The 16,631-nt window shown below is 36.4% G+C and overlaps 2 protein-coding genes across 5 annotated transcripts in view; one reads left to right on the forward strand and one right to left on the reverse strand.

Annotated features, from left to right (window-relative positions):
* Positions 1–109: 109 nt before the first annotated feature.
* THAP10 (THAP domain containing 10) lies at positions 110–11,515 on the reverse strand. The gene is made up of 3 exons (XM_054451468.2): positions 10,689–11,515; positions 1,544–1,691; positions 110–1,433 (listed from the first exon to the last, which is right to left on the reverse strand). The coding sequence occupies exons 1-3, from the start codon at positions 11,115–11,117 to the stop codon at positions 1,237–1,239; spliced, it is 774 nt and encodes a 257-aa protein (XP_054307443.1). The 5' UTR covers positions 11,118–11,515; the 3' UTR covers positions 110–1,236.
* Positions 11,282–16,631, forward strand: part of LRRC49 (leucine rich repeat containing 49) — a 154,213-nt gene continuing 148,863 nt past the window's right edge. The window contains exons 1-3 of one of the 4 annotated variants that reach the window (XM_054451461.2): positions 11,282–11,787; positions 12,425–12,481; positions 14,690–14,777. In XM_054451461.2, coding sequence (XP_054307436.1) covers positions 11,740–11,787; positions 12,425–12,481; positions 14,690–14,777 — 193 coding nt within the window. In that variant the 5' untranslated portion in view covers positions 11,282–11,739. Of the gene's footprint in view, positions 11,788–12,424; positions 12,482–14,689; positions 14,778–16,631 lie in introns of those variants that run through there. The other 3 variants (XM_054451462.2, XM_054451463.2, XM_054451466.2) reach the window with 3 other exon arrangements.

Consider the following 16,631-nt stretch of genomic DNA (forward strand, 5'->3'; position numbering starts at 1 on the left):
AACAAGACCCTGTCTCTAAAACAAGCAAACAAAAAACAGTCATCTCAAATTCAAGTCAAAATAGCAGTAACAATAATGAAAGTAATAATAATGCTATGTTTTTACACAATCATTGTTCAGGCTCACAACTCCTATTAATATTTTATTTTCCTTAAAGCAGACATAAAATTACATTTGGAAGAAAATAACTTTGATGTATTATTTAAACCTTCTAGGATAAAAATACATGCAAGTTCTTCTAATCATCCAGAACTAAGAAGATATATGAGGTGTAAAATTGATATTTATTTTTGTTATTCTCAATGGAAGATCAGAGTTATAGTACGCTTCTCAGAAACTGTTGTAACAGTTTACTTCATAGTACAAAATTGCCATAGAAATTTTTCCTGGTGAGTGGCAGACGGGGCAGCTAATATTTCCATGCTTATTTCTCAAATGTAGAATTCAAAAGAGAGGTGTTGACAGAAAAAAAACCTAACACCTGCAATGGGAATAAGTTAGAAATGTAGTACTTTTATTTTTCATGATGTTAATGATTCTAATCTAAATTAATCAAGCTAATTAATGTGTTGCAGTAAGCACTGATGCAAACAGATTTCATTAATAAGTTAATGTAAGTATATGAAAACCCTATCTCTAAATTGATTCCCTTTGAAAAATTTCTGTAAGAACCACAGATTCATCAGAAATGCTCACAGGACAGATCTATACATGTTACAAATGGACAAACTAATAAATAAATACCATAAAAAACAGTCAAGGGTAGATGTCCTGGCTTCACTACCAAATCATTTAGTAGTGTCAGGCTTGGCTGTGCTCACTGTTCCTGTGTTACTGCTCTATACCTTCAAATTATTTAGAAGAGTAGGGACATTCTAACTAGCAAATGTCAAGTCCCGTAGGAGCATTGCTTCTGAACTAAGCTTAAACAAATATTCAATGCTTAATTTTGATTAGGAAATGTTGATATTGTGGTTTTGCTTTGTAACCTGATTTCTACCAAAAGGATTAAAAGAAAAAAAAAAAGGTGAAAGTAGAGAATAGGGATGTTTGTGGGTAGGGATTATCTTCATTGTGTTGGCAAGCAAACAAACTTTTGCCTTAGAGCTAAACAAATTTTGCTGATACTCAACTGTCAAATTATCTTGAAGTGAAAGATTTACAATAGCAAAGAGATAATTATGTGAGTAAAGATTTGAAAATCTATAGCACATCAGAGCATTTGATGTTGAGTTTTTAACATGTTTCTTCTTTCACCTGTACAGCTATATAAGACAAATCACTCTGTTCACTCTTGATATCCCAGTCTGTATCTATTTCTGAATCACTGGAGTAAATGTCAAAGAGAGAGGAAGTTCTAGACCACAATTCCTCTGTCTGAGTAGTTGCATTACACAGTCTTTTTCCAAACGCTTTCACTTTGGCTTGAATACCTGAAAGAGAATAAGCATAAGTACCTATGAGTTAGACTTTGCTTTTCATATATCTTTAATATACAAAAGATCAATTCAATTGCTTAATCCATTGAAGAGTCAAAACATACCCACACTATGGTGACGGGGCCTTTTCAAAGAAATTTGTGTACTTTTATGCATTGGGCCTTCTTCACAGTGAGTAGGTACTGAAGTGACAGTATTAGATGGATTATCAGCATGGGGTTGGGTTTGCACAACTTCATTTTCACATGTAATCTAAAAATACAAATCAGAGGAGAAACATATTAAAGTGTACCTTATAGGGTTTTATCTTTCAAAAGTTACAAGTAGTAAAACAGTATAGCTGAAAATTTTCAGTCACATATTAGTAAGGCTGATATTTGAACCTAGGCAAGGTGAATCTATCGTCCAACCTTTTATGAATTCTGCCATACTGTCTTTTTTCACTTATAAATCATGAATTCTGGTCAGCCAGAATGCATAAGCTATTTGCTTACAACTATTTTTTTTTTTTCTTAAATCAACAGCTAGAAGAGATAATACTTTTTTTTTTTTTTTTTTTTTTTTTTTTTGAGATGGAGTTTTGCTCTTGTTGCCCAAGCTGGAGTGCAATGGTGTGATCTCGGCTCACTGCAATCTCCGCCTGCTGGGTTCAAGTGATTCTCCTGCCTCAGCTTCCCAAGTAGCTGGGATTACAGGCAGGCACCACCATGCCCAGCTAATTTTTTTGTATTTTTAGTAGAAACAGGGTTTCACCATGTTAGCCAGGCTGGTCTCGAACTCCTGACCTCAGGTGAGCCGCCTGCCTCGGCCTCCAAAAGTGTTGGGATTACAGGCATGAGGCACCGCGCCCAACCGAGATGATACTATCAGTATTAACTTATTTGATATCTTAGCAGTCATATTATTCTAGAAAACCTAATCATTTGTTCTTTATACTTTATAGAAGTCTCCTTTAATAAGAAAAGTGACTTTTAATACTTTCCTGAGAAAAACTACATTGTGAAATAGAATTTTTTTTTTTTTTTTTTTTTTTTTTTTTTTTTTTTTTGAAACAGGGGTCTCCCTCTGTCATCCAGGCTGCCGTGCAGAAGCATGATCTTGGCTCACTGCAACATCCACCTCCCGGGTTCAAGCAATTCTCGTGCCTCAGCCTCCCAAGTAGCTGGGATTACAGGTGCTTGCCACCATGCCTGGCTAATTTTTTGTATTTTTAGTAGAGACCATGTTTCACCATGGTGACCAGGCTGGTCTCAAACTCCTGGCCTCAAGTGATCCGCCTGCCTCAGCCTCCCAAAGTGCTGGGATTACAGGTGTGTGCTATTGTGCCAGGTGGTGAAATTTGATTTGTGGGGGAACTAATATGGGTGAGAGGTAGAAAGAAGGAAGGTTTTGATATGTAAAAGGTAATACAAGACAGGGTACCTAGAGATTATGTGGAAGAGGGTAAGAAAAGATATCTGGAAAAGTTAAGAGGGCCTGGGAGGAGAGAAAGTAAGTGACAGAGAAATGAAAACAAAATTAAAGTGTTTAGCAGTAGTGGCAGCTGCCTTCAAACCACTGAAAAAATATTTTAGTAGGTGTCTTTGGTGGCTGTACCATAGGCTATTGATACCCAAGTTAAAGAAACTTTGTGGCCAGGCACAGTAGCTCACGCCTCCCAGCACTTCGGGAGGCTGAGGCGGGCGGATCACTTGAGGTCAGGAGTTCAAGATCAGCCTAGCCAACATGGTGAAACCCCACCTCTACTAAAATACAAAAATTAGCTGGCATGGTGGCACATCAGCTACTCGGGAGGCTGAGGCACAATAATTGCTTGAAGCCAGGAGGCAGAGGTTGCAGTGAGCCAAGATCACACCACTGCACTTCAGCCTGGGCGACAGAGTGAGGCTCTGTTTCAAACACACACATACACACACACAGAAAAAAAAAAAAAAAGAAACTTTGTAAAGAAATTCTTGTGAAGAGTCCCTTTGTAACACGAATCTTATTTAAAGGGTTTACCTCCACGTTTATTAAATCATGACCAATTTTCACTAGTTATATCTACTTCTAAGCCAAGCATTGTCAAAATCCAGAATAAACACATATTTCTTTACAAAAAGGTGTATTCTGGATGAAATAGAGTTTTAGAAATTTAATCAGGGCTTAAAAAATAACTTTTATTCCCTTTATAACAATAATACATTTTTTACTGCAAAAATTTGCACCATACAGAGAAGCAAAAAGAAGCTAAAAATTAGTCATAATCTCACAATCCATAGCTAAAACTTTATATTTTGATGTTTTTTGTCTTTTTGTGTATTTTTAAAAATTGAGATAATATAATGCTTTATAACCTAGTTTTCCCACTTATTTTATATGTAATCTGTTATTAAATATTCTAAATCATAATTTTTATTGCCACATAGGAATGTATTATACAGATATACTACAATTTATTAAAACAATCCATATTACTAGAAATATTTGAACATAAATCTCTTGTGTAGATATCTGATTGCTTCTTCAGATTAAAAGCTCAGAGGCAGAATTTCCAGGCATGTATTAATCCACTAGAACATGAGTCAAAAGAAAATATCTAGAATGAGGCAGAAAGAGACAAAAGGAAAATAGAAAATACAGAAAATGTCATAACAGACATAGGGGATAAGATTTAAACGTATAACATAAAATGGGGCAGACGCAATATTTGAATAAATAACAGCTGAGAATTTATCAAAATGGATAGAAGGCATTAAGACATGGCTTTACAAAAGTACTATAAACCCTTTCTATTTATCAAAATAAAAACAACAGAAACCAAACCTATGCACACTACAGTAAAACTGGAAAATGAAGAGAAAAACTTAATAGCAGCCAGAGGAAAAAAGATACATTCTCTTCAATGGGGTAACCATAAGACAGAATAATGCCTAAACTTTTAAGGACACAAAGATTGAAAGTAGAAGGATGGAAACAGATGTACTATGCAAACACTAAGTTAAAGAAAGCTGGTGTTGCTATATTAGCACTACATACCTAATAACATAGCTTCAAAATATATACATACCTAATAACATTGCTAGTAACCTAATAACATAGCTTCAAAATATATACATACCTAATAACATTGCTAATAACCTAATAACATAGCTTCAAGATATATACCACTAAATGGGTAGAATTTGAAGATTAATATGTAAATTCAAAATCGCAGTGGAAGATTGCAACATCACTTTCTTAGTAATTAATTAAGATAAAAATTCCAAAAGGATATAGGAAATTTAAACATGATTAATAGACATCAGTGGAACACTATCCAAGTGCAGTACACACATTCATCTCAAGTACATATGGAACATTTAAAAAACTATTTTGGGCATGTTACAAGTTTCAACAAATTTCAAAAGGTTAAGTCCATATATTGTATTTTCTCTGGCAGTAGTGTAATTGACCTAGAAATCTATTGCAAAAATTTAACTAAAAAATGCCGAGAGATATGGAAATTAAAAAATATACTTCTAATTAACCCACGAATAAAAGATAAAATGACAATGGAAATTAGATATTTTATACTAAATAATAAAAATACTCCATACCTAAAACTTGTAAGATTCAGTAAAGCCACGTTAGGTGGGGACTTAAAATCTTTAATGCATATATTAGGATAGAAAAATTAATTGGGCTTAATTTAGGTTAGAATTATTAATATCATACAAAAAGTATTCCACAAAATATCTCTAACATAGCCCCCTGTAAGGACCCAGATTTTCCTCTATCAACACCACTCTACTGAATTCTACATTTGGGAAATAAGCTTGTGAAACTTAGCTGCGCCATTTAACATTCACCATAAAAATTCTGAAAATCAATGATATAATTTAACTTCTTAAGAAGTTAAAGACAGAGCAGTGGACAAAATTTTAAAAAGTAGAGGAAGGGAATAATGAATAAGTGAAATAAATGAAAAAAATTCTAGAGAGAAGATCAACAAGGCAAAGTTTGTTCTTTGGAAAGACTAATAAAAATCAATAAACCGGTGGGGCACAGTGGCTCACGCCTGTAATCCCTGCACTTTGGGAGGGTAAGGCAGGTGGGTCACGAGGTCAGGAGTTCAAGACCAGCCTGGCCAAGATGGTGAAACCCCATCACTACTAAAAATACAAAAATTAGCTGGGCACGGTGGCAGGCACCTGTAATCCCAGCTACTCGGGAGGCTGAGACAGGAGAATCGCTTGAACCCAGGTGGCAGAGGTTGTAGTGAGCTGAGATTGCGCCACTGCACTCCAGCCTGTGTGACAGAGTGAGCCTCTGTCTAAAAAAGAAAAAAATAATAATTGATAAACCTTCTGGTGAAGCTGATCAAGAAAAAATGAAAAAGCAAAAATTACCTCAGCTCAAACAGAATTTTTTTCAAATACAAGATTATCATGAAGGTTTTGTGTCAATACATTTAAAAATTTAGATGGAACAGACAAATTAAAAAATACTATTAATCAAAATGGATAAACAAAATACTATTTATCAAAATGGATAAACAAAAGAACTCTGAATAACCTTATAACAAAGAAATTGAATCCATTATAAAAAACCTTTCCAAAAGGAAAACTCCTGTCTTATCAATGAGTTCTACCAAATATTAATACCAAATTTATTAATGGATATATGCCATTTTATATAAACATTTCCAGAGAATGAAAAAAGAGAGAACAATTCCAAATCTGTTGGCATAATCTTCACACCAAACCTGAGAAAAGCATTCCAAGAAAGAAAAAAACTGTAGACCATTTTCACTCGTGCACACAGATACAAAAATCCTAAATATTTTATTTTAGCTAATATTTTATTAAGCAATATGAGAAAGGGATAAAGCACTTTGACCAAACTGAATTTATTTTAGCCATGCAAGTTTGATTCTATATTTTAAAACCAATCAATATAATTTACTATATTAACATAATAAAAATGTTATCCTTAATAGATTCAGAACAACCATTTGATAAAATTCACCATTATTTATAATCTAAACCAGGAATAAAGGGGAACATTTCTTTTTATTACAAAGAGAGCTATAAAAAACTATAGTAAAAATCATAATCAAATGGGGAAATATTAAAGGCTTTCCCTCTGAAATTAGGAATGAGAAAAGGATTCCCCTCACCTCTTCTGTTCCCACACTGTACTGGAGGTTCAAGCCAGTGCAACAGGAAGAATACGAAATAAAAACACGAATATCAAACACTTTTTTCAGATGATATTTTTGTACATGTATAAAATTGAAGAAAATTTATAAACTATTGAAATTAATAAGTGAGTTTAACAAGGTTTTTGGATACAAGTTCAACAAAAATTAATTTATCAATATACACTTATAGATTATAAAATTTAAAATACCATTTATAGTAGCAAAATCAAATAGCTGTGAATAAATCTAATGAAAGATATGTAAGACCTTTACATCAAATGCCATAAAACACTTTTAAGATAAATTTAAAAACCCAAATAAATGGAGATATATGTTCATGGATTAGAAGAGTCAATATTGTCAATATGCCATTTATTCCCACATTCATTTATGAATTCCATGGAGTCATAATCAAAATCCTAGTAGGTAATTTGTGAAAATTGACAAACCAATTCTGAAATGTATCTAGAAATCTAAAGAGCCCAACATAGTCAAAATATCCACAAACATGAACAAGGTAAGAGGTATTAATCAATTGAATATTAATTCTTAATAAAGCTATATAAGACACTGTGATACTTTTGCTTAGGCAAACAGATAAGTGAAACAGAATAAAGTATGTGGAAATAGACCTATGCATATAAAGGGCACTTGATTTATGACAAAGCTGACATTGCAAGGCCAAGAAGAAATGCTAGTAGTTTCAATAAAAGATGCTGAGTCAAATGGGTATCAATGTTGGGAAAAATGAAACTTAAATCCTACCTCACACCAAACACAAAAATCGATTCTGAATTAGATCTAAATATAGAAAGTAAAAACAAAGTTTATTACAAACAGCATAGTAAAATGATTTAAGTATTAAGAATAAGGAAAATTATTGGTAATTTGGACTACATCAGAATTAAGAACTTCAGTACATCAAAAGACATTATTAAGAACCAAGAGGCAACCCATAGTGGGAGAAGATAAAAACATTTAACTGAAAAAGGACTTCCAGGTAGAATCTATTAAAAATTCTAAATCAACAAGAAAAGACAGACAATCCAACAGAAAAATGGGCTACATTTAAAAGGGCATGTCACTGAAGACTACCCAAATATCCAATTAATATTTGAAAAGGTGTTTCCTTACTAATTTCATCAGTAATCAGGGGATGAAAAGCAAAAACATTACTACACACTCTGCAAATGGACTCAGATGTGAAAGACTAGAAATCCCACGTATGGGCAAGAATGTGGAACAATGGAAACTGTCATACTTGTGGTAGAAGTGTAAATTGGTACAAGTATTTTAGAAAACTATTTGGTATTATCTACTGAAGTTTAATATAATACTATGACCCAGCAATTCTAGGTATATATCCTCAGAAATGTGTGCACATGTGGACCAAAACACATGTACAAGAGTTTATGGTAGTATTACTTATGATAGCCCCAATGGGTAACAACCCAAATGTTCAACAATAGACAGACAAATTTTGGTATATTCATACAATGGAATACTACATAATAATGAAAATGAACTACTGTTATATGCAACAATATGGATGAATCTCAAAAATGTAATGTTGAACAAAAGAAGCCAGACACAGGAAATGGCTACAGTATGATTTGATTTATATGAAATCAAAAAAAAAAAAAAAAAGCAAACTTGGCTACCTTTGAGGAGAGGGGAGGGGCTGGATATGAGGTGATATAGGGACTCCTGGGGTGCTAGCAATGTTCTGTTTCTTTGACCTGGGTTGTGGTTACACATGTTCAGTTTATGATAATTTAATGACTTGTCCACTTAAGATTTGTTCACTTTTGTGTGTATTTGCTATAGTTCAAGTAAACAATTTAAAAAATTCAGTTGGAATGCAAAATTAACAGTTAAGGGAAAACAATAATCAAGCCCCTTTCTTTCCTTGGAAGTGGTGTCTTGTCTTTTCGGAAGCCCCCTAAAGATATGTAACACTCATATTTATATTTATCTATATATAGCACCAAGCACCCAGAACAGTGTCTACAATAGCTCTTCAATAAATGTTGTAGAATGACTGGAAATCTGATTTTTAGACAGTTAGTCCTGGGATTGGGAAGAAAAACATTAGGTGGGGGAAGAAGTCAGATAGACAAGCCAATTTTTTAGCGACGTGATTAGGGTTCTTTATCCAGACCAGGCTAAACATTTATTGCTATCAACTCAAAATCTTTTTTTTAACCTTATATACTTTTAAAGTGACTATTTTAGAACTCACACATAGCTTTCTAGTAATTCAGCAAGTATATTAATGTACTATGGATTGTTATAAATGTCGGCTGGTTACACTTACTAAATGGAAAACAGATTTATTGTGTATGCTGGATCTGTTTCCCAGTGGTTAGTTTTTATGGGTTACAAAGTCTTTGGTTGTTTGACTAGCTTGGCTTTTCTTCTCCCAATTTTTGATTAGGTTGTGTAATTATGAAGAAGAAAAATGGTGTAGGGGGATGTGTGTGGCACATGTTTAGTATTTATCTCTCTTGCTACACACATATATATGTATATGGATGTATATGTTTGGGCAAAGTTTGCATAGGTGGTGATGGTGGACAGATGGTTCAAGGAAAGGACAGCTATCTTGACAGGTATACAGCTTGGTGAGCAGGGAAACTGGCAGATAATTGAAAATTCAATTATAATGCAAAAATTTGTTCTTATAGTCATGTAATCATTCCATAAATATTTATTGAATTACTTAAATTTGTAAAATATTGTTTTAGGCACTGCAATACAATGGCAAAGAAATCAGACATGATCCTAGCTCTCATGGAGCTTACATTCTAATATGAGAAACAAATATTAAGCAAACTACACAATTATTTCATGGCAATTATGGTAAGTGCTACTGAAGTATCTGTGCTACTGAATCACATGGAGTACACAAAGAATGAGAGTACATAACTAAGGGATCAAGGGGAAAGATGTTTAGCTGATTTTTAAGGGAAAAAGACTTAATTGGTAGTGATGGGAGTGGGAGGGGCATAGTTCCAGGATATTATAATACATGGAACAACTGAGCAAAGTCTTGTCGGTAGGAAGTAATATAGTATAGTATGTCCAAGAACTGAAAGGTCAGCATGATGGTACACAGTGAGCAACAGGGACAGTGGCCTTGGTTAGGGCTAGTGTGGTATGCAGGGGGAAAAAACATGCAGGGCCATGTAAATTGGGTTAATAATTTTGCTCTTTATCTTAATAATTGCAAGATGCCATTAAAGGGTCTTAAACACCCACCCCAATGTAGGAAGCAGGTTAGTACTGCAGAAAGAGTGTTGGTCTGGCAACCCGACCTAAGTAAGGATTACAGACCCCTGAGGAAATTACTAACCTCTTGCTATAATTTAATCTGTGTAATGGTGGTAAGGCTGAAGTTTATCACAAGGAAGGCTGGAAAGTTTTCTTTAAAATGGTTAAGTGGGGAAGAAGGTAGTAGAAACCAGATGCAAAATGAGTGCAAACAATATTTAGAAGGAATAGAAAAGTACGCAGAAGAGAGCAAGATGGGGAAATTCAGCTCACCAGGGATACTGAACTTAAAGGCAGCTAGAGCTAGTTATCAGTCAAAAGGAAGCTTAGGGGTGGGAAGGGATTTATTAGCAAGCTCCATCTTCATCTGTAGTTCCACATCTCCTCCGCCCCATCATTTGTGATACAAATAAGGGATTTTCCTCAAGCTTATGTAATGTTATGCAAACACAGTTTCAAGCACTCCAATCCTGGAGATTGGCTCAAATTAAACCCTTTCTATTTAAAAACTCTGGAGCAGCGAGTGAAAGCAACTCACTACTCTGCAAGACAAGACTGTGTGTGTGTGTGTGTGTGTGTGTGTGTGTGTGTTTTGGGGGAGGAGCAGTTAGAAGGAATTAACTGGGTCATTTAATTCCAAAGTGTTAATGCTAAGCGGGACCTTGGAGATCACCTCTAAAGCACACCCCTAACTTTGCAGACTAGAAAACAGGAACTTTCGAGATGAGGTGCCTTTCCCAAGGTGACACTAAGTGGAGGAGCCCAGCCAGAGTCCAGGGGTCCTTACACAACCTTCGGTGGTCTCTCTTTACCTGTGAAGCCGCAGCCTGCTTCCCAGCTCGGGGGCGTGTACAGGAGACCGGACCTGGGGCAGCCTCAGAATGCCTGGCTGCCTGGAGCTCTCCTCTCGTGTCCGGGCGGCCTGCTTGGTCTCCCTCCTCTCCTCCCTTAGGTGCCGGGGCGGGCACCCGGTGCAAGGTGGGCACGGCGCCTGCCACCAGCCTCAGGCGCTGGGAGAAGCGCAGGTTCTTCTGGATAACCGAAGAGACGTCAAAACAGGCTGGGGCAAAGTGGTCAGAGCAGATGACCGAGCGGTCATTGCCTCCGTACCAGTCGGCGCGGCAGCCCCGCACGAAGCGGTCCCAGAGCAGCCGCACGGCCCGGTCCTTGGGAAAGCGGAACAGCGACTTCCCAGACTTGGTTGTGTTGCCGCAGTGGGCGGCCACACAACGGGCCGGCATGGCGGCCGTCTTCGGTGCGCGGGTGCCGGGCTCCCTGGACCTTCGCCCTTGGGCACGCTCCTCGCAGCGGCCTCGGCGAGGCAAGTCCTCCCCTCCTCACCTGTCCACTCCGTGTCGGGATTGTTTCCTTCCCTACCTCTGGTCACCGGAAGTGGCGATCTGGGGACCCCAATGGGAGGGCTCTTTGATATCTTCCTCCTCCTCCTCCCTGCACTGCTCCCCGGGAGCCAGTGGACACAAGCAAAGGGATACAAATTTCGCGCGGGCAGCGCTGAGGTGGGCCGTAAAGAGGAACGGACCGGAAGTGGTGGTTGTCATAGCAACCAATGTGGCCAGCCTCTTCCCCAGTTTATCCTCCTCCCAATACTACCGCTCTGTTTTTATGAGGCTGGGAAAATAGAACGAGGAAGTGGTGACACACTGGGCTCTCACGAATACAACCAGAAGCTGCAACGACTGTGTGGCTCTATCGAATCGGGAGAGGTCCAGACCGGAAATGGTCGTTTCCATGGTAACCCTGAGCGGGTTGCTTAGGAGATGACCTCTTTCGGGTCTCTTTGAATCTCCGCTGTAGAGTCACCTCGAAGGCAGATCTAACAGAGAACCTGGACTGTCTCCTATCATGATTCCCGGGAAATATCGCTCTGTTTCTGGCCGGGCTGCGAACAACGTAAGTTGGGCCTTCTACTTTCTCTTTCTTCCCATTGGTACTCTTTCTGACTGGCGTCTTTGTCCTAGGAGATGGGCTGTATTATTGGGACCGGGACCGCTGGGTCTACTCAAGCTATTGTCTGACCAGGGTTTGAGGTTCGTGGGCTGGACCAAGGCACAATTTAATATTGTATGATGGGTACTCAAAGTCTTGTCCAGGATCTGGGCTCCCCAGAAGGTGGAGCTGGTCTGCTGTGAAAGGCTTGGGTTTATTTAAATTCCTTTGGCCAGTCAATTCCTTTTTCTTTTATTTTCCTTTTAACTGTGAAGAGAATTTATCATTAGGGACTCCCACCTCCTTCACCTGTCTCATTGAGATGTTTATTTAGACCTGAATGGCAAATGTCGAAAGCCTGAGGTACTAACTAGAGGGTTAAATTGCTGCCGACATTTTGGAAAATAGATCAGTGAAACCTTTTAATTCTTAGATGTGATTTTATTGTTTTCAGCAAATCCTCAGAACAAGATCATTTACCAGAAACAGAAATGGAGCATTGTGTTCTAATTTTTTGTTATATTTTTCTTTGTACCTTTTTTTTGGAAATATGTGTTTGTGTATTAAGAGCAAATTTTATGGTTTAATTCTTACATTTCAGGTGAACTGCGGGCTTCATCTGGTTATTCAAACATCACCCCTTCCTGAAAAAAACAAAGTAAGATTTAAGAAGGTTGGCATTTAAATTGAAGATTGTTTTAAATTCTACACAAATAGCAACATGACTTAAAGTGTAGATAGATTCTAAACTGAAAAATTTAAGTAGATTTGCTTTGATTTCCAGTTTAAAGCTAGTTCTTACTTTCTGCCTACATAAAGCTAAAATAGCCCTCTTTAAAAAACTTAATGTTATTTTATTGATTACAAAAGGTAAGGGTTTTTTTTTTGACATGTACACTTTTTTTTTTTTTTTTTCTTGAGACAGGGTCTAGCTGTATCACCCAGGCTGGGGCGCTGGGGTGCAGTGGCGCAATTTTGGCTCACTGCAACCTCTGCCTCCCAGGCTCAAGCGATCCTCCCACCTCAGCCTCCTGCGTAGCTGGGACCACAGGTGCATGCCACCACGCCCGGTTAATATTTTTGTATTTTTTGTAGAGATAGGTTTCACCATGTTGCCCAGGCTGTTCTGGAGCTCATGAACTGAAGCAATCCGCCTGCCTTGGCCTCTCAAAGAGCTGGGATTACAGGCAACAGCCACCGCACCCAGTGATATTTACACATTTCTGAAATCAGGAGCCTTCTTAAAATTGATGGCATGTCATAGTTTAATTGGGGAGGTTTTTTTTTTCTTTCTTAATAGAGGGTAAAATAATGGTATGTCTCACTACTGATGACACCTTAGATAAAATGGTAATTGGGAGGGCATATCCACACATCCCATTTAAAATCAGGGAAGAAAAAAACAGGTTAGAAGTGGACACATATTAGACTTAATGTTATTTAGAAGTTACGATATGAATATGAGATTTTTTTCCCCCAGGCTATTTGCCCATAATGTCTCTAGCATTTCTAGAATTTCTGGCTTTTGATTTAATTTTTGAGATTTTGAGATAAACATGTTTTTCTTTCCCTTCTGTCTCACCTCAGCATTTATACTTACTTACTTTCTACACACTGTGTCTCAAGACACAACATGATTTTTCCTCCTTTGACCAAGTTGGAAACCTCTAACCATCACAATTCAGGTGTGTCCTAAAAAGTTATTAAATAGGCGTCACTGGAAGAACTCTAAAGTGAAGGGCAGAGTTCACACATAACAGCATGAAGAAGGGTAAGAAAAGGCATGAGGAAGGTAAATGGAAAGACATCATTAGTCAAGGAGGCAGCTGTTGATTACATTATATATGAATATGAAAATGATAAACACTCAGAAAATAGACAATTTGATCATCTCAAATAAACAGCAGTTAGATTAATTGAAAATATTATTTATTATAATTGAGCATAATGGATTCTCTCCAGAGCTTTCCTAATTGATTTCTCTGGACAAATCCTTTTCCACCATTATAATGTTTCTACGAACAGTGTGTCTCATCTAAATATTTTTTCCAAACCATTCACTTTCTCTTGTGTGGACATCTATTCTGAGAAAATACCTTTAGGTCATATAATTCCTAAGGATATAATGCAAATGCCAACATAATGTTTATAGTATGGATACATTAGAAGCATCTTAATTTATTCAAGATATACATATTTGGGGTTTTTTGTGGCTAATCATAAGAAGTTGTTCTGGTTTTGTTTTTCTCAGTCCTCCCACCAGATAATTATTTTATATCAGTTTTAGATCAAGTGAAAACCTTTCTTAGAAGGCTTAAATATACAATTTTATTATATTATAATAGGACATTTAAAAGGATTATAATGATCAAAACAGTGATGTTTTTCAACAGCATTTTATTTATATTGTGTGCTTTTTTTGTAGCAAATGATTCTTTTAATCATTGTATTTGTGGTGAGAGCATGGAGGGATTGGAAGTGTCTCAGCTTGGAGTATCTTTTATTTGACCTCATAAAATTGACCCTGATTTTGTGGGTGGTAAAATACAATGATAGAGGTGCAGCCATCATCTCTATCTAGTTCCAGAATTTTTTCATCATTCCAAATGGAATCCCTGTACCCATTAAGCAGTTACTTCCCATTCCCTGCTTCCCTTAAATGCCTGGAAGCCACAAATATGCTTTCCATCTCTATGGATTTGCCAATGTGGTATTTTGTGTCAGTTTTCTTTCACTTAGCATGATGTTTTCAAGGTTCATCCACATTGTACCATGTGTATCAGTTATTATATATTTTTTAATTTATCTTCACTGCTTGGTGTTAAATTCGTCTCCAAATATTTTTTTCTTTAATAATGTTTTTCAGGTTGAATTCAAGCTAAATAAAGACACATCGTCATTCCCCGGTAGACTTTTACAACATGACCTTGAAAGAAACTACTCAAGTAGGCAAGGTATTGTCAGTGAGTAGAGATCAGATGTGGTTCATCATCTTTGAATAATATTAAGTGTTTAATAATGTTGAATTACTAGATCCAAATAAACTTGAATTTAAAATGAAATGGTTCACTGGGACCAAATTGGTTTGGTATTTTTTTAAATCATTGGTTTTATATATGTAGCATAGTAGATTATTTCCAATACAGAAAAAAGCTGTTATTATTTTACTTTGAGGGTGGGCTATACACTAGAGAATGGAAAAAGAATGTTTCAAATAGCGTATTAGAACAGTATTTGGAAGTCACTAATTAGTGAGAGTAAGAGTATGGGAACACAAATATTAAGGAAATCAGGAAAGAATGTAAAGTCAGGAGTACAGAAGAAACAGTCTTTCCCTGTTACTATCACATATAATTATAGATTTTATATTAAAGGCTTTAAACTCTAGTGTCTATCACTTGGGATCTTGTTAAAAATGCACATTCTTAGTGCTCCCCCTCCATCTTCCCCATTCTGATTTTGTAGGTCTTGAGCGGGATTTGGAAATGTGCATTTTAATAATGTCACAAGTGATTCTGAGGTATATGGTTTGTGGGTCATCCTTTGACAAATACTGCCTCGTATGATCTGGTTATATTTCTGAAATATATTTTTCAAATCAAGGAAAACGTTCCTTCACGTTTGAATCTTGGTTTGTTGCTGACAGCCATTAGCTTTCTGTAATGTGCTCATGTTAAACACTTCTGAATCCACATATACAAAACTGCCTCTACCTCTTAGGAGTTTATATGAGAGGGCTGATCAGTATAGGCCTTTCTAGGTTGTTCATGTTATTACTGTGGGAACATATGGCGATTTTAAATATTGGTTAATTTTCTCTCTGTTTTTATTTCTGGACCTACTTCTTGGACCCATCTAATCTGACATATCTTTTCTCTTTCCTACATTCTACACTCTTGTCTTGGCCAATTGCTGGACATGACAGTTCCACAGTGTGGAAAGCATCTGTCTTTGCCTTCTTTGATTCAGTTCAATACTTATTTATAAAGCAAGTATTGTGTTCCGGTCACTGTTTTAGGTACAGAATTATAGATGGGAAGCCTCAACTAGGGTTTTTATGCTTGCATTGTCAATTTCCTTGACATTTTTGATAACAATATCTTAAAAGTTTTCCCGAAATCATGAATCAAAATTAAGTACTTTCACTAAGCTTTTCTTGAGTTAGAGTAGGGAGTTAGTAAACAGATTTCAGGGTGGCTGGCCAGGCAAGCTTATTTAAGTGGTAAAGTATTACTAGATATTTGCTAATGAGGAAATAGTATGGATGTACTGAATTTTGTGAACCTGAGAGATGAATAAAGTTTTATACATAAGTAATGACCCATTCAGTATGAATTAACTCTTTAGGGAAAAAAACCTAATTGGTTTTTCATTTAAAAAATTTATTCAAAATTAGGTTCTGTGACAGGATACTCATTTGAAATGCCTTAAATGTGTACCTGGTTACTTTCAATGTGCACCCTTCATAGTTCCAGGCAGTTTCGTGCAAAGAAGGCCACACAACTTAGTTATTTTCTTGACTTTTGTACTCAAATTTTACTTCCAAGGGTATAAAATTTTGGAAAAATTATAAGTAGCACCTCATCAGGAAAAGTTTAGGGATGTCTGTCTAATAAACTGTATCTTGATACCCAATCATTATAATTAATTTCGGCCATTTCTTATTTTTCAAAATTAATCAAACATATCATAGCCTGTCCACACAAATTAACCAATGGTACTCTCAGTCAAAAGTAAAGACACTTGATATTTTATTTAAGCTAGTGAGTTTAAAACTTGATATGTGATTTCTTTTAGGCTTCTTAGAA

This window comes from Pongo pygmaeus, chromosome 16 (assembly GCF_028885625.2).
Source record: "Pongo pygmaeus isolate AG05252 chromosome 16, NHGRI_mPonPyg2-v2.0_pri, whole genome shotgun sequence".
NCBI classification, from domain to species: domain Eukaryota; kingdom Metazoa; phylum Chordata; class Mammalia; order Primates; family Hominidae; genus Pongo; species Pongo pygmaeus.

Excerpts from the sequence above, each read along its gene's own strand:
- THAP10 (XM_054451468.2), bottom strand. The coding sequence starts at position 11,117 with ATGCCGGCCCGTTGTGTGGCCGCCCACTGCGGCAACACAACCAAGTCT. Across the intron at positions 1,692-10,688 it reads AGCAGGCTGCGGCTTCACAG|ATTACATGTGAAAATGAAGT; the intron begins GTAAAGAGAGAC and ends TTGTATTTTTAG. Across the intron at positions 1,434-1,543 it reads GCCCCGTCACCATAGTGTGG|GTATTCAAGCCAAAGTGAAA; the intron begins GTATGTTTTGAC and ends ATTCTCTTTCAG.